At 37.0% G+C, this 26,888-nt stretch overlaps 7 protein-coding genes across 11 annotated transcripts; 3 read left to right on the forward strand and 4 right to left on the reverse strand.

Moving 5' to 3' along the window:
* The first annotated feature begins 30 nt into the window (after positions 1 to 30).
* Positions 31 to 8,344, forward strand: arrb2a (arrestin, beta 2a). 5 transcript variants are annotated; one of them, XM_059539410.1, is made up of 16 exons: positions 31 to 168; positions 727 to 757; positions 836 to 896; positions 998 to 1,042; positions 1,427 to 1,623; positions 1,939 to 1,998; positions 2,141 to 2,208; positions 2,312 to 2,447; positions 3,317 to 3,401; positions 3,525 to 3,597; positions 3,806 to 3,943; positions 4,601 to 4,684; positions 5,008 to 5,031; positions 7,701 to 7,777; positions 7,901 to 7,955; positions 8,053 to 8,344. In XM_059539410.1, the coding sequence occupies exons 1-16, from the start codon at positions 146 to 148 to the stop codon at positions 8,138 to 8,140; spliced, it is 1,245 nt and encodes a 414-aa protein (XP_059395393.1). In that variant the 5' UTR covers positions 31 to 145; the 3' UTR covers positions 8,141 to 8,344. The 5 variants fall into 5 exon arrangements, 4 of the variants coding, with proteins under 4 accessions (XP_059395393.1, XP_059395394.1, XP_059395395.1 ...); XM_059539411.1 differs by having other exon boundaries at positions 8,056 to 8,344; XR_009427535.1 differs by lacking the exon at positions 8,053 to 8,344 and having other exon boundaries at positions 5,008 to 5,162.
* Positions 8,345 to 8,514: 170 nt separating this feature from the next.
* On the reverse strand, positions 8,515 to 10,933 carry si:ch1073-143l10.2 (uncharacterized protein LOC565165 homolog). Its single transcript, XM_059538602.1, has 6 exons — positions 10,577 to 10,933; positions 10,453 to 10,495; positions 10,219 to 10,300; positions 9,438 to 9,511; positions 9,096 to 9,347; positions 8,515 to 9,010 (listed from the first exon to the last, which is right to left on the reverse strand). Exons 1-6 carry the CDS (start codon positions 10,662 to 10,664, stop codon positions 8,902 to 8,904), a joined length of 648 nt encoding a protein of 215 aa, XP_059394585.1. The 5' UTR covers positions 10,665 to 10,933; the 3' UTR covers positions 8,515 to 8,901.
* A 48-nt stretch (positions 10,934 to 10,981) lies between these two features.
* On the forward strand, positions 10,982 to 12,446 carry med11 (mediator complex subunit 11). The gene is made up of 3 exons (XM_059539415.1): positions 10,982 to 11,130; positions 11,736 to 11,866; positions 12,062 to 12,446. Exons 1-3 carry the CDS (start codon positions 11,013 to 11,015, stop codon positions 12,203 to 12,205), a joined length of 393 nt encoding a protein of 130 aa, XP_059395398.1. The 5' UTR covers positions 10,982 to 11,012; the 3' UTR covers positions 12,206 to 12,446.
* Positions 12,447 to 12,480: 34 nt separating this feature from the next.
* Positions 12,481 to 14,034, reverse strand: rnasekb (ribonuclease, RNase K b). Its single transcript, XM_059539416.1, has 3 exons — positions 13,849 to 14,034; positions 13,360 to 13,442; positions 12,481 to 13,213 (listed from the first exon to the last, which is right to left on the reverse strand). The coding sequence occupies exons 1-3, from the start codon at positions 13,924 to 13,926 to the stop codon at positions 13,069 to 13,071; spliced, it is 306 nt and encodes a 101-aa protein (XP_059395399.1). The 5' UTR covers positions 13,927 to 14,034; the 3' UTR covers positions 12,481 to 13,068.
* Positions 14,035 to 14,165: 131 nt separating this feature from the next.
* Positions 14,166 to 17,607, forward strand: c45h17orf49 (chromosome 45 C17orf49 homolog). Its single transcript, XM_059539414.1, has 6 exons — positions 14,166 to 14,414; positions 14,496 to 14,590; positions 14,721 to 14,822; positions 15,467 to 15,693; positions 15,797 to 15,898; positions 16,860 to 17,607. The coding sequence occupies exons 1-6, from the start codon at positions 14,394 to 14,396 to the stop codon at positions 16,922 to 16,924; spliced, it is 612 nt and encodes a 203-aa protein (XP_059395397.1). The 5' UTR covers positions 14,166 to 14,393; the 3' UTR covers positions 16,925 to 17,607.
* A 1,230-nt stretch (positions 17,608 to 18,837) lies between these two features.
* On the reverse strand, positions 18,838 to 23,275 carry LOC132127263 (PPP2R1A-PPP2R2A-interacting phosphatase regulator 1). The gene is made up of 9 exons (XM_059539054.1): positions 22,358 to 23,275; positions 22,130 to 22,214; positions 21,977 to 22,033; positions 21,732 to 21,778; positions 21,593 to 21,650; positions 21,435 to 21,502; positions 21,230 to 21,285; positions 20,526 to 20,610; positions 18,838 to 20,426 (listed from the first exon to the last, which is right to left on the reverse strand). The coding sequence occupies exons 1-9, from the start codon at positions 22,441 to 22,443 to the stop codon at positions 20,309 to 20,311; spliced, it is 660 nt and encodes a 219-aa protein (XP_059395037.1). The 5' UTR covers positions 22,444 to 23,275; the 3' UTR covers positions 18,838 to 20,308.
* Positions 23,276 to 24,435: 1,160 nt separating this feature from the next.
* On the reverse strand, positions 24,436 to 26,597 carry LOC132127434 (P2Y purinoceptor 3). The gene has a single exon (XM_059539299.1). It carries the CDS (start codon positions 25,881 to 25,883, stop codon positions 24,630 to 24,632), a length of 1,254 nt encoding a protein of 417 aa, XP_059395282.1. The 5' UTR covers positions 25,884 to 26,597; the 3' UTR covers positions 24,436 to 24,629.
* Positions 26,598 to 26,888: the final 291 nt, after the last annotated feature.

Here is a 26,888-nt window from a genome sequence, read left to right on the forward strand (position 1 = left end):
AAACTGCCGCTTTTTTCTGTGGGTGTCAGGTCACGTGACCCAACGGTAGCTCCACCCACCACCATCTACAGGAGCTGCTGCTGCTGCTGCTGTTTACAATCAGTGTTTTTCTCCACAAATTCCTACAGCCAAATTCTCCCTCATTATGGGGGACAAGGCAGGCACCCGGTGAGTTTTTTTAAAACTTCAGACCTCAAAATCATTTTCCCTGGTATCATTATTGTTGAAATTATAAAGCGAACTATAGAAAAGCTAATACAAGCTGGATTGTAAATGGACGTGGATGGATAAGGTGACTGAGCATGATGGAGAAACAGCACCTAATGTGTACGTTAACTATATTAAAAATGTTTTGTCTTGATGATTGTATTAGAAATATGTATTAAGCATTTGCAAATGTTTGATCAGAAGCCAGTTCATCCTTTAGCATGCATGTCGCATAGCCTGGCAGCTAACAACAGTTGCCCATGTTGGGTCTATGCAATATTCTCATGCTGCTATTTCTGCTTATTTAATAAAACTTAGTATTATTAATATTGTCAGCATGATTGTAGCAATACTGGGCTTTGCAAGCAAACTAGTTCTCCCAGCATGCCATTTGTTGCTCTCCACCATTTGTTTGCTCTTTCCATCTGCTTCACTATAAAATGCTCCCACCTACATTTACCATATCAGCACTGATAATATATGTGATTTATTCATGTGTTCATATCTCTTATTCTAAAGGGTATTCAAGAAGTCCAGTCCAAATTGCAAGGTAAGATGTTTTTATATATCACAGAGTCACAGTTTTGATTTCCACAAGTAGTAGTTAAAACCCTGTCTGTTTTCACAGCTTACTGTATATTTGGGGAAAAGAGATTTTGTGGACCATCTAGATCAGGTGGACCCTGTTGGTTAGTGGTTTCAGATAAACGGTTCAATTGAATTTAAATGGAGAAGTGAAAGTCTACTAGTGAAAGTTCACTGACATAATTCATATTTACTTCTGCTACAGATGGTGTGATTCTGGTCGACCCAGAATATCTCAAAGATAGAAAAGGTGAGCCAGAAAGCATCCTTGTTGTTTGGTATGAATGCCTTGAAATTACAATTCTGGACAAGACCTTTAAGTCAGTAATTATTATCATGTAAGGCCTGGTAAACAATTAAATTGTGACTTTTTAAAGTTTCAAGTGAATATTTGATGATGGCAAAGGTAATCTAAATCTAAATACAAGGCAATGAGCATGCACAATTACATTTTGGGATACCAATATATTGTGCATCCCTACTGCTTGGTTTTCCAGTTGATGAACTGAAGCCTCTCTCATATAGAGTGTATTTCTATACTTTATGACAGCGTACTTCACATCACATGCAAATGATGTCTTCACTTCTGGTTTTTCTGTAATAATCTCTAAAACGTTCTTCATTTTTCCTCCAGTATTTGTGACCTTAACCTGTGCTTTCCGGTATGGCCGTGAGGACCTTGATGTTCTAGGGCTCTCCTTCCGAAAAGATCTTTACATCTACACTTTTCAGGCCTATCCTCCCATTCCCGAGGACTTCAAGCCCAACAGTCGTCTGCAGGAGAGGCTTTTGAAGAAACTAGGACAGAATGCCTATCCTTTCCATTTCAGTGTGAGTTTCTACCCGATTCTACCTTTAAATAATGATGTTGTGATGCTTAAATTTACTTAAATTATTATTATTTTTGTTATATTTGCTTTCTAATTTTTATTATTTATGCATTTATGTTGTAATTTATTAAGATAATATGAGTCATTACATTGCATGTTTTGACTATTTATTAAGACAAAAATAATATGAATTTATAATATTGGCCATTTATCAGTTATAAGGTGAAAATAAATATTGGTATGCTACATTACATTAACTTTAATGTACTTTTTTTTATAGGAATAACTTGATCAGATATATTTTTCTGTTTTTCAGATACCGCAAAACTTGCCATGCTCTGTTACTCTGCAGCCTGGGCCTGAGGACACAGGAAAGGTATTTTCACTCATACAAGGCTCATTTTAACACTACAAACACCTTCTAACACCTTTAGATTTTTCAACCAATTTTGCACACATCCTGTTTGTGAAGATTTGGCGAACTTGTCCTTTGTTCACCTCCGTCGTTCTCACTCCAGGCCTGTGGTGTGGATTTTGAGATCAGGGCTTTCTGTGCCAAAACGATGGAAGAGAAGAACCACAAAAGGTTTGATTATTTACAATTTCCTGCCCCAAATCATTTGTTTTCAGTGTAAAAGAGATTCGAAAATAGTTTAGATCTTATTTGAAGCTTATTTCTTCCTCTACAGGAATTCAGTGCGACTAGTGATCCGCAAAGTCCAGTATGCTCCTGAGAACCCCGGCCCACAGCCGATGGTGGAGACAACGAGGAGTTTCCTCATGTCAGACCGGTCTTTACACCTAGAGGCTTCACTAGATAAAGAGGTATCGCACTGTTTAACCCTCGACACAGATTAGGCCCGTTTGACCCAGAAGAGATTTATAATCATTTCTAAAACCTGCATAGTTTTTAGTGAGAGAACAAAACTTTGCAAGGGCTTCAGGGTCTTCAAATACAAATCATTTATTTTATTTTATTTTATTTATTTTTCTTTCTATATATATATTTTTTTTTGAGATAACCATTTAAAAAGATGATTTTTTTTGGACCTGGGTATGTATGGAGTAGCTTAAGGTGTCATAAACTCTTTTTGTTAAATTATCTGTGGAATTATATTAGTGTCAAAAAACATTTGAAAAATATATTTAACATTTTCCCCACAACCCACACAATTTTGGGAGTGTATTTTGTTGATACATATGAATATGTGAACATATGAACATTTATGCAATTAAAATGAATTTGATTGTTTTTAAACGGAGTAATATCTATGTTATTTTTAGTGCTGCCAAAATGATTAATCGTGATTAATTGAAGGTTTGTGTTTACATTATAGATGCGTGTGTACTGTTTATGTATACAATAATATAGTATAAATGCAATCACATGTATATATTTTAAAGATATTTACATGTTTATATTTATACATAATTTAAATTATTGCATATTTTACATAAAAATAAAAATTTTCCTACATATGTACATGCATGTGTGTGTTTACTTTTATATACAAAATAAATATATTATGTATAAGATATATATTATGTAAATGCAAACTTTTATTTTGGATGCAGTTAATTGTGAATAATCATTTGACAGCACTACAGATTTTCAATACATTAGGAAGGTTAACACTGATCAGTGCTAATAAGAAATAATTAACCTATAAATGAGCTCAGTTTTTCTCACACAGCTGTATTACCATGGGGAACCCATCAGTGTTAACGTCCATGTCACCAATAACTCAACCAAGACTGTCAAAAGGGTTAAAATATCAGGTGAGTTACATCCAATAGTCCTCTAATTGGTGTTTGTTGTTTGACATTATTTTCATGTCGCTTTCATCATCTATGATCGGTGTACTTATTCTTACAGTACTGTTTATGTTTGTGTCTCTGCAGTACGACAGTATGCTGATATCTGTCTCTTCAGTACAGCACAGTACAAATGTCCAGTGGCTCAGATAGAGGCCGAGTAAGTTTAGACTATATAGACATCATTCTTTATCTGAACTTTATTCGAATAGTCAAGATTAATCGCTGAGATGTCATTAAGAAAACCAACTTGCCCAGAAATGACAAAAAATAAAACATAAAAAAACACGTTGTTGTCTTTAGTCTGACTATGAAATCATGTGTACATGGGTAATGATATGTATTTGTTCCGTCTTTGCATCCTGCAGTGATCAGGTGGCATCCAGCTCTACTTTTTGTAAAGTATACACACTTACACCCACTCTCAACAACAATCGAGAGAAGAGAGGACTGGCGTTGGACGGAAAACTCAAACACGAGGACACCAACCTGGCGTCCAGTACTATGTGAGTATTGCTGTACTTAATCACCACATTTTAAGCATATGCTCAGTGGTTACCATAAAAACACCTGTTTATGTCCTTATAAAATTGGAATTTTGTAGAATTACAAAATGCAACTTAAGGCCAGATTTACTAAAAGGGGCAAATTGGCATTAGTGCGCAATTCCGTAAAAGTGCAGATGGGAGGGAAAATTCAGCAGGTGATTTACTAACAATGCAAAACATTAGAGAACAATAATGAGCAGCGCAATCTACCAAGAGCAGCGCAAATAACCCCCTATTTTCAGACATGCTTTGAGTGTTAAATAATGGCGCAAATACCGGTATTTTCACGAGCGCAAACATTAGTAAATCAAAAAAAAAGAAAAAAAGCACTTTTTTTTAAAAAAAAAGTTAAAAGTTAAATTAAAATATTAACAAAATGCAAGTTTCATACTTTGAATTCTACCACTACTACTCTACTCTATAATGTACAAAAATATCCTTATTCATTCTCTTAATGCACTTTCATTGTCTTGTTGTGCATGGTTCATCAGTGAAAAACAGATGAATTTCCTGTTTCACAGTATGTCACGTTGTAGAAGTGAGTTTGGTGTTGATTTCAATTCTTCAAATGATAAAGAGTCGATGGACTGGTTCTGTTTGTGTGTCTGCCTGCAGTGTGAAAGATGTGAGTAACAAGGAAGTTCTGGGTGTCCTGGTGTCCTATCGGGTCAAAGTCAAGCTGGTGGTCTCCCGTGGAGGGTGAGTCACCTGCTTCCTCTCTACAGTCAGTCACACACTGGGGAGCAGTTTTGATTGGTCTGTAACTGTCCACAGATATTAAGAACGGCTAGACGTTGCCATTGGTTTAGAGATTTAATGTCACATGTAATTCATTGTGTGTGTGTGTGTGTATGTATCAATTTTTGCAGGATGCTGTGAGCCTTGTGTTATATATTCCCTCCCTGAACCCTCGCCTCTCTGTGCTGCTTCGTTCTGGTTATCAAATCATTTAGTCATTATCCCATTGTTTTATGTCTCTCTTTCTGTCTGTTTCCTTCCCTTCCATCTGTCTCTTGCGTCAGGCTTTTAAGCAGCTTGCTGGAGAGGTAAATGCATCCATTGTGCATTCTGGTGTCTTGTGATAGTGTCTCTTGGTTTGCCCAACGACAGAGATCTGCTTGGTGTTCAATGCTCTGCTCAACTTTACCCTGATGTTTCCTGTCTGACATCTGTAGTGGTAGAGCACTAACCTTAACACACATGAATCCGCATGTATGGATCAATCTCACTAAGAAATGTCTAGGTCATATTTTTATATATAAAGCCAAAGAAAGACATTTTATAATGTAAATAATTCCTGTTTTGGGCCTCTTTATTACACTAAGGAAAATCATCCTGTATAGATTTTTATTTTTTTAATACTAAAATATATGTAAAACACATACTACTAGAATGATGTACAGTCGTGGCCAAAAGTTTAGAGAATTATATAAATATTAGTTTTCAAAAAGTTTGCTGCTAAACTGCTTTTAGATCTTTGTTTCAGTTGTTTCTGTGATGTACTGAAATATAATTACAAGCACTTCATATGTTTCAAAGGCTTTTATCGACAATTACATGACATTTATGCAAAGAGTCAGTATTTGCAGTGTTGGCCCTTCTTTTTCAGGACCTCTTCAATTCGACTGGGCATGCTCTCAATCAACTTCTGGGCCAAATCCTGACTGATAGCAACCCATTCTTTCATAATAATTTCTTGGAGTTTGTCAGAATTAGTGGGTTTTTGTTTGTCCACCCGCCTCTTGAGGATTGACCGCAAGTTCTCAATGGGATTAAGATCTGGGGAGTTTCCAGGCCATGGACCCAAAATTTCAACATTCTGGTCCCCGAGCCACTTAGTTATCACTTTTGCCTTATGGCACGGTGCTCCATCGTGCTGGAAAATGCATTGTTCTTCACTAAACTGTTGTTGGATTGTTGGAAGAAGTTGCTGTTGGAGGGTGTTTTGGTACCATTCTTTATTCATGGCTGTGTTTTTGGGCAGAATTGTGAGTGAGCCCACTCCCTTGGATGAGAAGCAACCCCACACATGAATGGTGTCAGGATGCTTTACTGTTGGCATGACACAGGACTGATGGTAGCGCTCACCTTTTCTTCTCCGGACAAGCCTTTTTCCAGATGCCCCAAACAATCGGAAAGGGGCTTCATTGGAGAATATGACTTTGCCCCAGTCCTCAGCAGTCCATTCACTATACTTTCTGCAGAAGATCAATCTGTCCCTGATGTTTTTTTTGGAGAGAAGTGGCTTCTTTGCTGCCCTTCTTGACACCAGGCCATCTTCCAAAAGTCTTGGCCTCACTGTGCGTGCAGATGCGCTCACACCTGCCTGCTGCCATTCCTGAGCAAGCTCTGCACTGGTGGCACTCCGATCCCGCAGCTGAATCCTCTTGAGGAGACGATCCTGGCGCTTGCTGGACTTTCTTGGACGCCCTGAAGCCTTCTTTACAAGAATTGAACCTCTTTCCTTGAAGTTCTTGATGATCCTATAAATTGTTGAATTAGGTGCAATCTTAGTAGCCACAATATCCTTGCCTGTGAAGCCATTTTTATGCAACGCAATGATGGCTGCACGCGTTTCTTTGCAGGTCACCATGGTTAACAATGGAAGAACAATGATTTCAAGCATCACCCTCCTTTTAACATGTCAAGTTTGCCATTCTAACCCAATCAGCCTGACATAATGATCTCCAGCCTTGTGCTCGTCAACATTCTCACCTGAGTTAACAAGACGATTACTGAAATGATCTCAGCAGGTCCTTTAATGACAGCAGTGAAATGCAGTGGAAAGGTTTTTTTGGGATTAAGTTACTTTTATATGGCAAAGAAGGACTATGTAATTCATCTGATCACTCTTCATAACATTCTGGAGTATATGCAAATTGCTATTATAAAAACTTATAAATAAAACTTTCCAATATTTATGTAATTCTCAAAACCTTTGGCCACGACTGTATATTTCCACTTGTATTCACAAATTTAAACAAATTAATTAAAAATATATATATTTTCACATGATGAAACCAGCTTTAAGATTGACAAATGATAATGATCAATTATATATTTTTTGAAAGCCTTTTTTATGTATGTTTATTCCTTTACAAAGACAGTTATGAGTTGTTTTGGTAATTATTATTTTAAAGATTGAGATTTTATTTTCAATAATGTATAAAAAAGTGGTTAGTGGTTACAGTGAGATGCTTAACAATGGAAGTGAATTGGACTTAATTGTGATGATGTCAGAATACCCAAAATTGTTATGGTTCTACAGTAGTTTTTCTTTTTGTACAATATACACTACTGTAAAAAAGAAATGGGTTGATAAGGTTTATTTAATGTTTTAAATGCTTTCCAAGGCTGCATTTATTTGATCTAAAATACAGTAAAAACAGTAATATTGTGAATTATTACAATTTCATGTTTTCTTTTTAATATATTTTTAAATGTACTGTAATTTATTCCTGTGCTGTCAAAGCTGAATTTTCAGAAGCCATTACTCCAGTCTTCATTGTCACATGATCCTTCAGAAATCATTTTTATATGCTGATTTGCTTATTCTTTAATTAATAGAAAGTTCAAGAGAAAAGCGATATTGATTATGGAGTGAAATATGGCCTAGTCAGTTCATGAGAGATGTCTTGTCTCTCTTATAAGCTCTTGCACACTTCAAGTATTTCAAATGATGGCAGAGTTGGTTTTGTTGTGTTCTTTCATTCAGGGACGTCTCAGTAGAACTGCCTTTTGTCTTAATGCATCCAAAACCCACAGATTCCACCCTTTTACATTCAACCTCAGGTTTGTGCCAAGTAATGATAAAAAAAATAAAAAAAAATCCATTAATTGCACTTAATAAGCAACATGGAAGAGTAACAGGATCTCCTTCATTAAGTCACTTAATAATACTTTTTTGTTCACCAGCTGCTCCAGTGTTGGATCCACCAATTGACACCAACTTGATAGAGTTCGACACAAAGTAAGCAAGACTTTTTAAATATGTACAAATCTCAGGGATCACGTTTGTATTTCTCTCTTATCTTAAGCTTTGTTTTCCATGTTACTCTTTCTAACAGCAGTTTGACCCCAGATGAAGACATTGTATTTGAGGACTTTGCTCGCTTGCGGTTAAAAGGAATAATCGACAAGGAAGAGGACTGCTGAATTTAGAGTATCATCTCTTTCATCAAGAGCAGAAGTGCTTCTCACCAAATTGTGCATCTCATCTCCTAAAGGGTGCAACAATGAAACGATTCTCATCTCATTATGAAAGAAGCAGTATTGGGATATTTTACTGAAAACTGGAGAAAAAAATAAAACACTTATCAATATACACATGAAAAGCTAATGAAGAAAGGGATTCCAGGGAATTTGTAAAGATGTGAAATTTGCTCCATATTTATTACTTTACAGAGACGGTCATGTGATCTATGTACAGTATGGACAGATGGATGGTGTCATTGACATGGGCTGTGCATGTTTCTCAGTGCTGCTGTGAGGATCATATGTGATTGAGCACCTATTGTTTTACTGCAGGATGTAAATATATGAAAGTGCTGCTTTTAATTTGTTGGACTGCTGCATTGGTTTAAAAAAAAAGTAAATGTCTAGAAATGTAACATCCCTCAGAAGCAAGGAAAGTAGTTGTGTTATTACAGATTTCATACACAAAGGATACACTGTTTGCCATTATATTTTAATTTTAAAACAGAATTTTTATTTAATTTTTTTTAAATAAAACTATTAGAAATACAACATGGCTGTGTTACTGTGTTATTAAATATGGATGCTAAGAATATCAACAGCAAGAAAATCCAGTGTGTTTGCTCTCAGGTGTACTTACTATCGTGCGTGTGTGTGATAATCTCCAAAAGCATAGAAAAATTGCCTAAAACATAAGATTAACATTAACAGATAATCAAGTCTTAAGAAGAAGGGGGCTGAGTTTTGGACTCTGTCGGTTTGTCTGCTGCACACGCTGCACGAGATCTGACACGATGCCGCTTCTTCAGTCGACCTGCCAAACGTTGCCATCTAAGAGGATGATAAATTAATCCCAAAACAATGTGTAAAAATCATTGAAGAAACAGTAATAAAATATGAATACAATTACATTCACCTTTCTTGTGTTGCATTATATTTATTAATCCTCTCAGCCTCCTCTTTCTTCTCCTCTAACCAGCGCTCGAGGAGCTGCTCGTTCTGGAGGTTTGCGGCCGTCAGCTCTTCTCTCAGTGAGCTGTGCTCCAGTCTCAGTGCTGTCAGTTCCTTTGATTGACACTCCAGCTGATACTCATATTCCTCTAATTCAGCCTTCAGACTGGAAGCCCCCTGGGCCAATACAACCGCTTCGGTCCTGTAGCGGGCAACTCTACGGCAGGAAGACACAAAGGCCTATCAGGACTCCTTCTCTTGATGATTTTGTCATCTTTCTCAGGATGTTCCTGGCTGTTTGACTTACTGTGAGTGACAGTATTGCAACTCTGCTTCCTTCAGGTATATATTGCTAGTCAGATCCGAGATGTTCTGCTTGAGCTAGAATGAAGAGAAGAAGAAGGATATTAAATCGTTAGTAGTAGCAGCGATAGACTGTGGAAACTGATACATTATTTCAGGATTCGCTGAGGAATAATGTTCAAAAGAACGGAATTGGTTTGAAACAGAAGTCTGTAACCTTATAAATGTCTTTGTCAGTTTTGGTCAATTTAATGCATCCTTGTTGAATAAAAGTATTGAATGGTAGTGTGTAAGGGTTTACACCAAAATATTAAGCAGCACAGCTGTTCATAAATGATCATAAATGATTGATAATACTACGAAAATAAATGTTTACAGAGTAGCAAATCAGAATGAACTCTGAAGGACCATGAGATACTGAAGGAGTAAAATATATCCAAATATAAAAGTTACTTTAACTGTAATAATATTTTACAACATTACTGTTCTTCACTGAATTGAATAAATGCAGCCTTGATGAGCATTAGAGATTTCTTTCAGTATTCCAAATATTGAGAATAAATGTTGGAATAAATCTATTAAAAGTCCCAGTTAATGGCTTAATTTGCTCAGAAACAAACAAAGGTAAAAACTAATTTCATCTGGGTTAAGCAACTGAAAACTTAATTAAATGTACAAAAACATGTTATGCACAAAATCTCAAGATCTAGTGGGAAATAAAATATCATGTTTTATCAATAAGGCGGTTTATTACTGATGTGTATAGTAATGAATATTACTCTCACCTGTTGATTAAGAAATTCCAGCTCATTGACTCTCAAATGAAGGATGCCGCCTTCATCTGGGCATCTGGAGCTTCCTTTGTCACTGGAACATTAACACAGTTAAATCTGACAGCAAACAAAACAATACATTTAAATGTATAGCAAGAGCATGTATCAGGTTATGTGCATAATCTATTCCAATAAGTCAAGAAATCAAACCAGTACTAAAATTATGTCAGGCATTGTGTGTCTTACCTGAGTTTCATGTGAAGAGTCAGCATCTCCTCCAGCCTGGACACTGTCAGAGCATCCAGTCATTACTGAAGCACTACTGATTGCTTGTTTCGATACATTTGACAGCATCTGTAACAAAACTCACCCTTGCCAAACAGGCCAGAGAAAGGATCTCTCTGTTTGCAGTCTCTGTGAAACAGCTCTGCCCGCACGTGACTCTTCCAGGACTCCATGATCTGTGCTGGAACTTAGCTGGACAATTCACTTATTTTAGACTCTTATCTAATGTTATATTACAGCGTTTTCACATTAGATATTACGTGCAGTCCTGGATAACTAATTTATGTTGCAGATTTTCTAAAGATGTTGCACAAATGGCTTTAATTACTAGTTAAACATCATCCATGTTTAGTTTTCTCCAACGCAGTCAGCGGGTTTTGCGTTCTGTTATTATGTTCTTCTGCGGCTTCCGTAGTTCGCTACACACTGACAGCGCTTTGTGTGCTACAGTGGCGAAAGTAGTTTTTCTACTGTTGTTGATCATTCTGTTTGTTTGTAAGAGTTGAGCGCTTGTATTTTGTATGTTTATACTTATATTTCCTCTTTTTTCTGAAGGTTCTGTGTTCGGCATGGCTAACGACAGGCTGAGGGCGTTAGAAGATGTGGAGAAGGAGATAGCTTTAGTGCTGCAGAGCGCAGGTGTGTGATACTTCATAAATGTATGCGTGGATTTAACTAAAGTAATGCTTAATATGTGACCCTGGATATGATTTTTAGCATAAAACCATAAAATCTATAATTTTGACCCATACATTGCATTTTTGGCTATTGCTACAAATATATCTGTGCTACTTATGACTGCTTTTGTGCTCCAGGGTCACATTTATTCAGACACTGTGTCAAATTCTGGGATTTGTATTGTGATTGCATTGTCTTTAAATCATGACGAAAACGTATTAAATATGATAAATACATACAGAACTGACGTCCCTACTGACGAAAATAAGCTAAAACCAGCCCAAGATAATTTGCTACTAAAGTCCTAGACTAGACAAGCTGGTTTTAGCTGCTCATTCAAGGAATTTCCTTTAAAAATCAGTAAATAGGCCAGACTGGGAGACCAGCAAACTGGATTAAGTTCATTGATTTATGCTGTTTTACATTAAATTATGAGTTTTGTGACTGACATTACAAATATACACATTTAAAACAGATTAGATATTTACAGCTTTACAGTGATATTATTCTGCATTTTGTAAGTTTATTCAAGTACACGAATTGAACCATAATAATCTATCTTTCAGGAACGATCGTGCTGGAGCTTTCTAAAGAAAAGGCCAATGCCAGTTTATTAGACCGACAGCTAAACCAGTTCCAGACCTCCATCAACAGAGTTGAGAGTGAACTGAGTGCACAGATCCGGTATCTGACACAGGTCTGTGTGTGTGTTCACATCTATCTATTGTTCAATCTATACATTGATACATCTATACACTATATATACATTTTATCAATACTGTAAGGCTGTATACATGTATAAAACATAGAATTGGAGGAAACCTTTGACTACCTCTATGATGTGATGGACTAACTTCTTTTTCTCTTCCTTTGTTTTTTTTTTGGAGTAAAGGTGGCAACAGGTCAGCCTCATGAGGGATCGACATACTCGGCCAGAAAGGACTGTCAGATGGCCCTAAACCGTGCAGAATATGCCCGCGTCAAACTGGGAGAGCTGGGACACACCTGCGAGATGATGATTGATCCGCAGACATAAAGACATATTAAATGGACTGTTGCATTGTAATATATGCCAGCTGACTTTATAATTATCTACACGCATCAAACCTTTCTGAATACCATCTACAAGCCAACAACACTTTTTGTTCTTCATAATCTAAATAAATTTTGTTTGAAAAAACTCAGTGATTTAAATATCTCTCGTTGTAATATGACCTAAGCGTTTGTCTTATTTACAAATGTTACATGCTTCGTAATTTCCCGTGATCACTTTTTTATATTAATGACAAAAGAACAATAAAAAAAAAAAACTTTTTTTTTTCACTAGAATTTTATTGAAGGGAACATAAGACTCTCTATAAACATATCTTACGTTGTTCATCACAAATGTGATAATATCAAGTGTACAGCACAAAGGTTGCAGGGTGTACTTCAATAAAATCAGACATTTATATTACCACACAAATTTTTAAATATTTAAATAATAATAAAAAAATCGAACATTCACACATTCTACATGAACATCATCAACTATCATATGGACTCAGTGTCTTTTAGGTTATTCATCAGAAGACAACTATTAAAGACCTTCTGCTTGTTTTTTTATTTATATCATAGGGAATGTGGAGCCAAATATCTGAATATTTCTGAAAAAAAAAATGTAACACTTAACATGCTTGTATCCGTGCATATATATATACTTTTTTTACATGATTATTTAAACTTGTATTCATTACGCTATCAATATATCTAGTGTTTAGATTTTGACCTGAAGATGAACTGCCAAATATAGCCATTTAAGACAATGTAACAGAACAGACTGTCCTCCAAGATCACTGAGAAGTCTTTTAATAATAAATAATTATGAACAATTGCTGCTGAATTTGAAAAAGTTTGGGTTTATGTGACCATGTACTCCTGGCGCTTGTTAAGGCGAACCTGACACAGAGACACGGCGCCGACACCTACGTAGATGGCAGCAGCAATGAAGCAGTTGATGCCAACTTGGTTGTAGAGTCCATAAATGTTCTGCGGTGGATTCTTGCTGTTGAAGATAAAGTTCACAAGTAAACATCTGCATTTGAAATGTCACATTTGGCAGTTCTCATTCCATACTACACACTAACTAACGTTAAAAAAAAGTGAAATCACAATCAACTACCCCTTTAAAGATAGGGGATAGTAACTTACTCATCACGGATGTCTTCCTCAGTAAAAGGAACATCTTCAATCAGCACAGCAGATTTTGCACTGAAGAAAATTCCCAACATTGACTGGAAGAAAAGCATAATAATAGGATTTTTAATTAATATTCAATATTACGACATTAGGTGGAATTAATTATGGATATTGGAACCCAATGGATATCTATTAAAATACAGACACACAAAGAAAAATAACATTTTATAAAAATGTCAAGGTGGTAAAGAATAGCTATTTAGGCCTTTACATCCCATGACCTGCTGTTATATTCCTCATATCAAGCTCCTGGTATATTCAGCAGATAAATACATGACTGAAAAAAATATGTCTATGCACATTTATTATTTTTGTATGTTGTTTTCTATCAAAAAATATCTAAAAACAGCAATATTTACTATTATTATACAGGTAGAATATCCCTTTCGTTGTAGCTACAGCTAGCAAGCAATGTCACGATGGTTACGTTATAATCCTTACCAGCATAACGACACCCCAGATGCTTAACACGATCCCACAGGCGGCCAACTTCGGCCCACAGAACAAAAGCGACGGCATTTTATCCGAAATCGCTTCTTCCTCTCAAAACTAGGAAAATGATGCTTACGTTACATCCAGTCGGGATGTTTCTCTAGTCTTCTCTCGAGCCAATCGACGGAATGTACATCGGCACCACTCGGGTGTGTTCGACTAGTAACGGAAGCGCATTCGACAGCGCTCGGCTATTTGCGTAAGGATGTTGCGCAGATCGTGTGCAAGCATTTGATTGGCTATGCACTGACCAATCACACGCCTCATAGTCGAAGCGCATTGTACTCTGGGAAGTTTTAGTTCGAACTATTGTGTTCCGTTCATGCTGATTGTAGAGACTTTACATTAGATAGTTAATAAATATAACGATATTTTCCTACAAAAGTTTACTGGATGCCTGCAGCCTTCATTTTAAACCGGTTTGCTCGTTTTAGTTACTAAGCGCAGCTGACTGAGACTCGACTGGACTGTTGTTGTATTTCTTTCACTCCAACATGACTTCAGCTTCCACAAAGGTAAACATTTTCGTTGCTTTGCATTATACATATTCATAAATAATTGATGATAAACCAAAATCACATATGAATGTGAATCAGGTGGGCGAGATCTTCTCGGCTGCAGGCGCTGCTTTCTCTAAACTGGGTGAACTGACCATGCAGCTGCATCCAGTGGCGGACTCGTCTCCAGCGGGGTGAGATGTGCTTTATGACCGCCTTTCCGCTCAAACTGCATCTTCTGCTGTGTTTCACGTGTACCGTTGTTGTTTAAGTATAGTCGATATTGTATAACCGCCTCTGTCCTCCGCACTCCGCTTCTCTCAGAGCCAAATGGACCGACACGGAAATCGAGATGCTGCGTTCTGCAGTTCGCCGCTTCGGTGAAGATTTGAACAGCATCAGCTCCGTCATAAAAGAGCGGACAGTGTACGTGTTTCTGATGCTGAAGCTGAGATAGAGTAATAGTCATATATATGAAATCTATATGAAATACTGTATATGTTATTATTATTAATATATTATTAAAATATTACAATTATCAAACATTATATGTAATATAATCGAACTGTGTGGAATATAAAATGCATTCCCCCCCCCCCCCCCAAATTTTCACATTTGTATTTTACATTGTCATTCAGTGTAACAATAGCTTATATACCAAAACATCTTGTCAGGCAAATTTAGAATAAGAATGACATTAATAGGCTATATTTCAGGATCACAGTGCAGCCCCCAAAACGAATTTACTGGAATTTTAAATCTTTTTTTTTTGTGAAGAATTCTGGTAATCAAACAGTGTCTGGTCCCCATTGACTTTGGTAGTGTTTCTTTTCCTACAATGGAAGTCAACGGTGACCAACAACTGTTTAGTTATTCAAAATATTTTATTTTGTGTTCAACATATAATAAGAAGTAAACATATACATGTTAGGAATGACACAAGGGTGAGTAAATGATGACAGAATTAACATTTTTAAGGTAAACGGTTTCTTTAAGGAGGACATCTTCCCCCATCTTCCCCTAATGCACCACAAAAAAACTTTGTCTCTCTTTTTCCTTTGGTCTTGTAGTGCCCAGATTAAGACCACAGTGAAAAGGAAGATGTATGAAGACAGCAGGGTACCTCTCACTGCAGAGTCGCCTAAAAAAACCATGAAGAAGAGCACAGTGACGCTACCGCCGCCTCCGGCATCAGTCGCCCCGTCTGTTATCACTGTGCCGACCTCACAGGTTGTGACATCTGGATTGCAGAGTTCTTCATCTTTACAACCAGCAATAAAGAACCCTAAACCAGCAGGTGAATCCATGTCAATGAATAAGGCTAAATAATGAAACAAAATCCAAGCAGTGTGGTTATATGTCTGTCAGTGCACTTACACAGTTTGGCTGTCTATTATCAGATGTGACTCTGAGTGCTCTGAATGACTCTGATGTGAACAGTGATTTGGTGGATATCGAGGGGCTTGGAGAGGGTTCCACTAAAAAACCAAACTTTGACCAAGGTGAGTCACATTTTGAATGCACTGAAGGATAGAACTTAAAAATAAATAAATAAATAAAAACTCTTGTATCATTCAAAAATATTTTATGGTTGTGCATTCATTATGAAGCCGGAAAACAGGGTTTTTGCAGGTCTTAAAAAGTCTTGAATTACCCCTTCACAAATGAAGTAATGGCATTAAATCTTGCATGCACTGCAAAAAATAAATGTATTCTCTGTATTTTTGTCTTGTTTTCCAAATATCTATACATCTTGAAAGCAAGATACATTTAGGTAGCCTTGAAGTCTTGTTTTCTGAGTAATTGAACAAAATCAATAAAAATGACGCCTAAAGCAAGTATAAATATCCAAAAGTTTTCCATTTAAATGAAGTTGCTTTGTCTGAGCTCAGCAGCAGATGTTTGTTCTCGTTTTATTTGTATATTCAGTTCACTTTGATTTAACAGAAAACAAGATTTGCTATCTTATTGCTTTTCATTGATTTAACAATCTATATATTTGCTCTGGAAAATACATTTGCTTTTACAAATACGTTGCAGAAGGTAAAGTAAAAGTAATTCAAGTCTATTATTAAGTAATGGAAATCTGTTGCAAGGTTTTTTTTTAAATTTATTTATTTGTTTTCAAAATGCTGATGCATACATATGCATATTATGTTTAGAGAACATATTGACGTATTGTTCCCTTTAATTTATTGCATACATTTTCTTTAATTGGTCTTAAATGTACCTTCATAAAACCTGCAGAAAACATTCATTGTAATTGCATGTAAAAGAGTGACCGTATTATTACATTTTTTGTGCATTTTTCCTGTATTATTCAAAATTGTTTCACAGATACTGATATCACAAATGACACGAAGGTGACTACTTGGTGACAGAATTTTCATTTTGGTGTAAATGAATGCATATGAACCAAGTTTGTTGATTACACGTGTTACATTTTTCTTTTTTTTCTGGCAGAGAGCTTGAATCTGGACTCCAGTCTTATAATGAACTCCAGTGATCTGCCTCTGCTGTCCCGCTGATCTTCACTTGTCAGTCGAAGTGACATTCAGGTCCCTCTACCACCTTTTCTGCTGTACTACTTTGCCAACCATTCTGTAGCCATGTCAGTGAAAAATAACTGGATCATTAGCTCTTATTATGCAGCAGGAATAGATAATGGAATTATGTTTTAGTGGTTCGTGTTGTGTGATCTGATCTGCCCACAGCTGAAAAGGGTTTAACTGGACAGTGGTCAAAAAACTTGTAAAAATACTTCCTTTTTTAGTTATTAGGCCCTTTTGGCTGAAGTAAAGCTTTGTGAATTGAAGCGAGATGCTGCTTGTAATGAAAATGTGGCAGCACAACATCAAAAATAGTTTTAAGAAAACTGGACAATTTTCTTTCACTGCCACTGTATGTTAGGTGCAGCTTCTATTGTATGTATATATGTTGTTTTTTACCATTACAGAATAATTTAACCGGTCAATTTTTAACATAAGACATGCCTGCTTAAATTTTATATGTATTAATTGTCCTGTCATACAATTTCTTTGCTCAGCAAAAAAAAGACAGGATACAAATCAATAAAATGAGTTTTTATTATGATCTTTTTCATAAGAATATATGGTATAATATACATTTTATGCTAAATGATATTTCGTGTCTGATAAATGGACCTTCATCATGGGCGACTGAGAGGGAATAAATGTACTTTTGCTACCAATATGTCAAAAAATATCGATCTTTCACATAATTTTTTTCTGGCTTCCAGAATGTATTTACAACTTGAACAAAATCTATCGGCTTTGGCATTTCTTTACAAGGTTTTTCTTGCGGTCACAATCCATTTAGTTTCTTCACAACACACCTCTCAATCATTTAAGGTGAACAAAGAAAGGACAAATCGTGATTCTCTCTCTATGACGAACAGAGCCTGTCATAGTAAGTGTATGGCAAATCTGAATAATAAATGACATGGTACTTATTCTACATTACACAAATGATTCTGAACAAACAGCTTTCAAGTCTTCCATTCAGGTTCTTGATTAAATACCTGGAACTGATTATCCCGATGAACTTGACATATTAATTCCAGCAACTTTAATGCGTATTGCACATTTGTAATCACTTTAAAAGACCCATAAACATTGGTATCAAACTTTGAAAGCTCAAGGACCCCAACAACTGGAAATTGCAAATGACAGTGCAAGTAACTTTGGAATTAAAACTTGTAAGGCATTATCACTGAATTAAAAACTAAATAAGTAAAAATAAAAGCCAATGAGATTATATCGAGGAATGAGCTGTATTCCTCCAGATATATGAATATGGAAACAGAGGAACGGCTTCATATGTCTGATGTGCAAATTTAGAGACCGACAAGCTGCCGGTGTCCATACAATAAAGACTTTGGGAATCAAGAATTATGACGGTGAAGTACATACCGCTACCGGAGCCTGTACACATTCATAAATAATGGAACATGTGCCACAATCAACATAATTAGCATAATGCGGTGAAGTATCATGGTAGATTTGCTTTAGAAGGGCTTCCAGTTCAATTAACTGCAGCATGTCACTTGTTGGATAATACATTTTCTTATTCAAATCCATCCAGCTCAAACACCACAATCCAGAACTGCTGCTTTTACACAAAATTCAGATCGACTTCAAAGATCTGAAAATATTTCCCAAGTGAAAGGATCCAAACAATTCAAAAATTCAAAACGAAGCCCATGACAATAAAAGCAAATATGATCCCACTCATGTAACAGCAACATTGATATCTAACACACTGTGCAAATAGTACTAGAGGAAGAGTATGATATCCACTGAAACCATGATTGTATCCATGTAGAAACGGTTTATCGTGTTTTGTAATGCAACAGCTCATCTTAAGTCCTTAATTTCTGTACATAACTCACAACGTACAAGTCTTGTTAAGGAGGGAAAAACGGTTTGATTTTGACACTGTGTCATTACTCAAAACCGTCTTGCCTCAGACGGGATACTTTCTAAGGCTCTAGGTCAGTTTTCGATGTGGACTTTTAACTGAAAGTGCTTAGCGTCTACTACAACAACGGATTGTAGACGCGAGGTGAGACATCTAGATTTTACAGTACATATTTTTAAATGACTATTCAACCACAAAATAAGATTTGCTGATCATTTTTTCTCACCCTCAGGCCATCCAAGATTTAGAAGAGATTGTTTCTTCATTGGAACAGATTTGGAGAAGTTTAGCATTAAATCACTTATTCACCAGCGGTTCCTCTGCAGTGAATGGGTGCCGCCAGTATGAGAGTCCAAACAGCTGATAAAAACATCACAAGTTATCCACAACTCCAGCCCATCAATAAACATCGTTTAAAGCAAAAATCTGCTTGTTGGTAAGGAACAAATCAATCTTTTAAGGCATTTTAACTTTATACCATTTCTTCTGGATTATTGTGATGTTTTTATCAGCTGTTAGGACTCTCAATCTGACGGCACCCATTCACTGCAGAGGATCCATGAAGAAACAAACTCATCTATACTGGATGGCCTGAGGCTGATTAAATTGTCAGCAAATATGAATTTTTGAGTGAACTATTTCTTTAAGCGATAAGCGAATCAAAATATGGAAGATGCCTGAATGCGCTGATATAGTTCCCAATGATTTAAAGAATATTTTTCAAACTCAAAAAGTTCAGTCCAAGCTAAAAGATATATGGAAAAAATAAACATATTTACAGACATCAGACCCCTCGGATAAACGCAAGAGAGAAACACAGGATTAATACCTAACAAAATATTTGATTATTCACATATTTATACACATTTATACAAAAAGTTGACATCTATGGCCAACTGATTTTAATACTCTCTTTTCCTCAGTCCTTTTTTCTATGCATTCCGGACGTTTTACCAGACTGTTGGACCCTGTTAATGGAAGCTGAAGATGTACCAAAATAGAAAAATGTTTTGCCACAACTCGAGGAAATGAGAAGGAGCAAAACTGGTCTCTTTTAAATCTGTACACTAAAGAAAGGATCTTTGTGTCAATATTCGTCAGGTTTCAACTACCTGAACACTTTCATTGCAAATGTGTTATTGCAGATACTATTTCATATATACAGCAAACTTTTCTGTAGGCAGTTCCATAATTATTCACACATTACATGATAACCTGCGGCATCCATATTGTCATGTCAGATACTTCCAGAAGATTTTGTCTTCTTATATTGCATCTTGATGTCAAAGTAACAACTAGTTCAAATTTCCTTCAGAAGTGATTGAGCTGAAACACTCTATTGAAAGCACCAAATTAAAAGCAGGAAAACAAAAAAGGGTCAGAACTGAGATTAGGTTGAAGTTTGGTCTTCATTTTACAGCACCTTGCATCCAAAGCTCTACAAAGTGATGATGATCTGATGGATACTGGGGTTAGATGCTGGGGTGGTGAGAGGTGAAGGGGGGCGGAGGGGAGAGGGACAGGGGTGGGGCCTGGGTGTTTGAACCAACAGGAGCAGTCCCAGAGGAAGAGTCCACTGGCTGGGAAACACTGTATGTATGAAGAGATTCATTAAGTGCTGAAGTAGATCAAATAATGGGGCATAAGATTCTGTTCCGTTTATTATTTAAGCATCATTGTAAGACTCACCTGACTGTGTAACTGGTTATGTGAGCAGGGTCTGTGACTCCAGCGACAAAGAGCTTTTTGGGTGGACCGTCCGATTCCACTCCACCTGAGTAGAGGAAAAAACAGACAATGTAATATGGCAACAAAATCACTGGAGAAACTGATTAAAATATGGGCATTTTAATACTGGAACTGAATGATGCTGCCTGCAAAAAGCAAACAGCATCACTAGTGTAGCTTGATTCACAAACTAGTTGATTCTTTTGAATAAATCAGTCACTAAATGAACCAAGAACCGTTACTATGTACTTATGAAACGCACTGCCAAAAAGTAACAATAGAAAAAATTTATTCTCAGAATTACCCAACACTGCCATTCAAAAGGTCACTGATTTAAAAAATAATAATATTTATATTCAGCAAGAATGCATTAAATTGATCAAAAATGAAAAGAAATTTAAATAATTTTAAATTCTATTTGAAATAAATGCTGTTCTTTTCAACTTTCTATTCATCAAAGAGTCCTTAGGGAAAAAAATCTGTCACTGTTTCCAGAAAAACTTTTGAATGGTTAGTACTTTACTTCATACAAAAAAAAGATAATACCAATAAAATATTAAAAGTGCTAGTAATAATAATTCTTTCATTGTATTCATTAGGATTCCTATCCTTTCTGATGTTTCTTTTTCAAATGTATTTTGAAGAAACAGGTTATAAATCATTACCTTTCCTTTTCAAAGGTGCAACTGATGGCCATCTCACTCCAGAGCTCACTGATCCTCTGTTCGTTCAAAAACAAATCAAAAACTTTTTTTTCAGAAAAGATATTTGTGTCTCTGTCTATTTTGAAACAACTAAATATGAGACCAAATTGACATTTGAAAGCTATACATTCTAATACTGTAGTTGTATTCATTAACTCAGGCCTACCCTCGAAACCTTCGAGTTGGACTGGGTGAGGAATTAGGAGTAACACCACTGTCCTGGGAATGGAAGCCCTGCATGGGACGAACAGAGTGAAGTGAATGACAAGAACGACAATGTATTGAAACTGATGACCTGCAACTCAAACAGAGAGAAATACTCACTGGAGACAGATGGTCATGCCAATGACCCACAGGAGGGAAGTGAACAGCAGGAGAGGCACTTAGATGAGAGAAAATCAAGTTAAAATAAGTTCATATTTTAATAACCCTTTCATTTATTAACAATTTTGTGTTTGGTTACCTTAGCCTCTGTAAACTTCCCCTCAAAGTGAGCTCCATATTCTCAATCTGGACGACAAACATTGTTCAATAAAACCACTTCACTGAATTTATATTTCTTTAGATACAAAAAAAGTTGTGTCTATTAATAAACCTCTTCAAAAAAAACTACATTTGATTCTATGTCTTCATTTCAAAGTAAATGCAGGCAACAGGCACTCAACATACTGTTTAAAAGCCTCACAGAATCGATTCTTCAGTTCTCACCTGTCTCTTGTGTTCGGATCTCTCACAAGACAGCGAGAATGGGGACAGAGGAAGGGGCTGTAACGCAAATAAGTCATTTAATGGTATTGGAATTTTTTTATATAGAAAACTAAATTCCCAAAACTGATTTTCACAAACCATCTGAACACCCACCCGTGAGGGACAGCTCGGGTTCACAGAAACGCTGCTCCGACGATACCGAGCCGAACTATTCGAGCTGAATACTGTCGTCCCATCACTGCAGCACCAGCAAACAAGAGTTTAGAATTTGAAAATAATGTTTTGGGATTCAATTATTTATCTACATGATTCAGTAGTGTGTATTGTTGTTTTAAATTAATTCACAAAGTAATGAATATTGGGTTGCAGCAGTTCCCTCACCTGACGTTCGTGATCATGGGGGCGCTGTTGGACCTTCGGAGGGGTCCTCCTGCGCCTGCGCACTGGTCCACCTCCATCCTCTCCATAGCTCGTCCTCTGGCAGCGGGACTGCGCGACACTCACGGCCGACCTGAACGCGACCTGATGCGGCCTTACCCCCAAATCTCACCCGGCAAAAGCCCGACCAGCAGGCCTCACGCCAAAACACCCGATCCAATTTAACTGAGTGGGCTGCTTTCCAGTGTCTATCGCATTTTGTTGAATTTTTTAAACGAAATAGCGTCAGCTGGATAGACTAATTTAAAGAACAGCTGTGAGCACGAGCCACAGCTGGTTTATCGGATCGCACACAAACTTAGTATAAACTCATCAGGTTGATTTCGTCGGCGTAAACATGAAGCAAATACAAGTATTTCTGTGCATTAAAGAGACTTTTCGCATTCAGTCCACAAGATAGGTATATTCAGCACTATTTTCAATGCAAAGCCACCAACTCGACAAGGTCCTTTGGCTTTTTAATCCAATCCAATTTATCCGAACAGAGCAAATAAAACATCGAAAAGCAAAAACAGCACATAAGCGAATTAACGCGGATCAGAGTGGTCAGAAAAATAACCATTCAGGTCTTTTCTGTCAAATGTCGCGATAAAGGTGAAGCCTTCTGTCACGGCTTATTTTTTCAAGTTTACCTGCTAACGTTAGTTTGTAAAGCAGTCGGAAAAATGACATAACACCATCCCGATCAAACATGTGATCGTCTGCTCTGTCGGTGAAGGCATCCTCAGCTGAAAGTGTCTGCTGGTACAGTCTTGAACACGGGATACACTAAAAGTTTTCGGTCATTTCTTAATTTAGAAAATAAAACAATATTTCCCGCAACCAAATAGAGATTGTGCATCCCATTGTACAACAGCGCCTCGCTCTGGTAGACAAGAGAACTGCACAGAGATAAAGCACTGCTCAAGAGAAGCGAGTATGTGGCGTGCAACTATTTACTGCGTATCCTTTTGCCAATCATTCTGGGCTTAATGCACGATAGAGTTTGTTTTTAAGATTGATCTTATTAAACGCAAAGTTAATGCGATTAATGAAAGAAGAAACGCAAATATTTAAGGTTATTTCCATTGAGGATTTATCCAAAAGAGTCTCCTTGAGATGCATGACAGTCATACAAAACCATCATAGGCTACATCAGTAATTCACTACAAAACTGTATTTGGACAAGGTAAACGTGTATATAAAGTTTAATTAAGCTTTTGATGTTTGTAAATGTAGTATATGAAAAAAAAGATTGTTTGTGATTCCTAATGCATCAACTAATTTTAACAAATCAAATTAACCCCCTTGGGGCTATCAAGTAAATTATATCAATGTTAATTACATTATAACAAATAATAAAATTTCATGGTAAATGTTTATGGATTTTACACTCTGACATATTCAATATAAACCATTTACCATAACGTAGTGAATTCTATTATAACAAAACTATTATAACAAATATCCACAGTTATTTATAAAGTGGTGAATTCTAATGAATTTTTGAAAAGCCTAATCACAATGGTAGTCTGAAAGTGTGTGTGTGTTTAACAAGATAAACATCATTTTAAATAAAATAAAATGAAGTCATGTATACAATTTATTCTATCATTGTGAACAATATTAAAAACAAATGTATGGCTTATGAATTAGTGAATGTTTAGGAATTGCAATTCAAGCAGAAAAGAAGAATAGTCATTTACAATGACAAGTTTTTTTAGTTTTAAGATACATTCAAATGAGTTTTTATTCACTACAGGATCTTTATTAAATTGTAAAAGTATGTGCAGTTCGACAGTTTCAGGATCTCGACAGCATACAGGTCACATTAGTCTTGCTAATAGTGTGAGCAAATCGGTTTAATTGTCACAAGATGTCAATTAGTAACTTTTTGCTTCCTGTTTCTTTTGTATATTATTTTGGCCTGTTGACTGTACTTTACTTCTAGTCAGTCAGCAATAAATAACTTATTTTGTGCATAAGAAATTCCAGTTTCATACTTTCATAAATTATTATTTCAGTATTATTTACCGCTTCAATTTTTCTTTTACACACCAACTCCAAAAACATGATGTTTAAAAGAGACACTTGGTCACAAACTAGCATAAAACATACAGCGGTACACAAGATTGTTTGAAATTGCTCAGTAGCATGGATGAATAATAAATAATATGAAATCTAGAACGTTAAAAGTAGGTCTGTCCCCATAGAGACTGTGCATTCCCATCCTCATCTATGTTATTCCTGAAGATTTCGAGTCACTTTCATGATCTTCCTCTGCTTTATGCGAATTGCCTTGCTCTTGATCCTCAGCCTCTTTCTGTCCTCCAAGAATCTGTAAAGGCCAGAGCAGGTGGGTGTTGTGACCGGCGCTGGTCCGTCCACAGCAAGCTAAGCTTTTGTCTCCTGTTAAGAAATAAAGGAGTGCATTGAGCCAGGAATTGCAGGAAGCCAGTGGCCGAGTGATCTTGTAGCAAATGGAAACCATCCGCATGGTTTGGCACTCGACGGCCTTGGTTTCCTTGAGGACGAGGAAGAGTGTTCGTGTGATGTGGAAGGGCAGGAAGCACAGCGCGAACAGGATGGTGATGGTGATGATGGTTTTAATGGACTTGCGCCTCGTGTTGAGGTACGGTGCATGTTGAGAGCCAGAGATGGACACGGATGTCCTGTCTTTGACCCCTTCGACCCCGCCGCACATTCCCCCTTCCTCTTGCACCTGTGGCTGGGAGTGAAGCGTTTGGAAGATGGTCCGCACCACCTGCGAGTAACACCATGCAATGACGATAAAAGGGAAGAAGAAGCCCAGAAGGTGTAGAACGATTCCATAAGGCACGTATTCAGAAAACTCACTATCAATTGCGTCATCCCAACAATTCCTATATACCTCCACCTCTACTCTTCCAGCATCTCCACTACTTTCCGACCACGAATCGGTTCCTTCGATTTTCCTCAAAACATCCCCTGTTTTGGCAAACCGGACGATTGGGCATGTAAGGATGAACACTATGACCCAAACAGTTGCGCAGATGCCCCTAACCGCCCGCTTGCTCTCCAAAGCAATGTTTCTGATCGGATGACATATTCCCATGTAGCGATGGACGGAAATACAGGTGAGGAAGAAGATGCTGCAGTACAGGTTGAAGTAAAACAAGAAACGCACCAGCCTGCACATGAAGTCTCCAAAAACCCAATGGTCACGCATCACATAACTAGCCACGAGGAAGGGCAGAGAGAAGCTGTACATCAGATCCGTGGAGGCCAGATTGACCATGTAGATCAGCGAAGTGTTCCACTGACGGCCGCTTCGGCGAGACCGCAGGAGGACTGTGGAGTTCAGGACGAGGCTGAGCAAGAAGGTCAAGGAGTAGCATAGAGGCAAGATGATGTACTTGTAGGATTCGTCGATGCTGCAGCTGTGCGGTGTGCTGTGGTTATGAGCATCTGGCTGCAGAGATCCGTTGGAGATTGAAGTCGTAGTCTTCATGATCAGCTGTTACCACAGAGCCACATCACCGTCTTCTCGAGACCTCTTCAATTCAATCTAGAAGCTCCACATTCTTCAGCCTTCAGGATATCCTGTTAGGACATCGCTCCAAAATGGAGAAAACAGAGGAACGTTATATAGTTTTACCGTGATTGCATTGTAAATCTGGACTTTCTTGTAGTCCGTCCTATAGTTTATTTCCAAGGAAACTGCGGGTTGACCGATGACTCAGTCCTTCAGCTTTATCTGTCTATAGTGCTGAATCGGCCTCTTCTGGTCTATTACCCCATCAATCAGTAACAAACTATTCCGTAAACCCTTCATTCATCTTTCCATCCCCCATTTTTTGAGTCCCATGTATTAGACGAGTTCTTTCACATTGCGTTTTTTCTTTACACAGATTAAGAGGTATCAACACGCGCCACTTCCTGACCCAACTGACCCCGTTTGCAATGAAAACTGCGAAGCGTGTGCATTAAGATGCCTAATTTATGGCTAGACATGGCTGTTACATTCATCTATATGCATAGTGCCTACATAACATGGAGCAGTAATGACAAAGTCTCCATGTTTGGTTCATAAAACCCTTGAGTTTGTTTAATGAATATGTTTGTGTACTACAGAGGCAGTTTTGGTATTACAATATCATGTGTCCTTGCAGGTATGTTCCAGTAAATAATTAATTCCCATTCATTCAGACAAGAAATGCTGATCGGAAACCCAATCCAGCGTGCAGTTGAACACAAAACCGTGCATATTGATTATAAACACCTTGATTTGATTATTAAAAGTTAGAAAATGTAAACTAGAAATAATGTGATTGTTTATAGAGATTGAAATGACTGGATAGGTCATCCTTATACATTTAAAGCCATTTTCTTTTTATAGTATTAAAGCCAAGTTTGTTCTGATACACGCAGACCATTGAAAGTAGATCTAAATAAAATATCTTACCTGCTTAAAGGTCAAGACAAAAGGTAACTTGAATGTGCAGCCAAAATGCAT

This window comes from Carassius carassius, chromosome 45 (genome assembly GCF_963082965.1).
Source record: "Carassius carassius chromosome 45, fCarCar2.1, whole genome shotgun sequence".
Classification (NCBI taxonomy): Eukaryota; Metazoa; Chordata; class Actinopteri; order Cypriniformes; family Cyprinidae; genus Carassius; species Carassius carassius.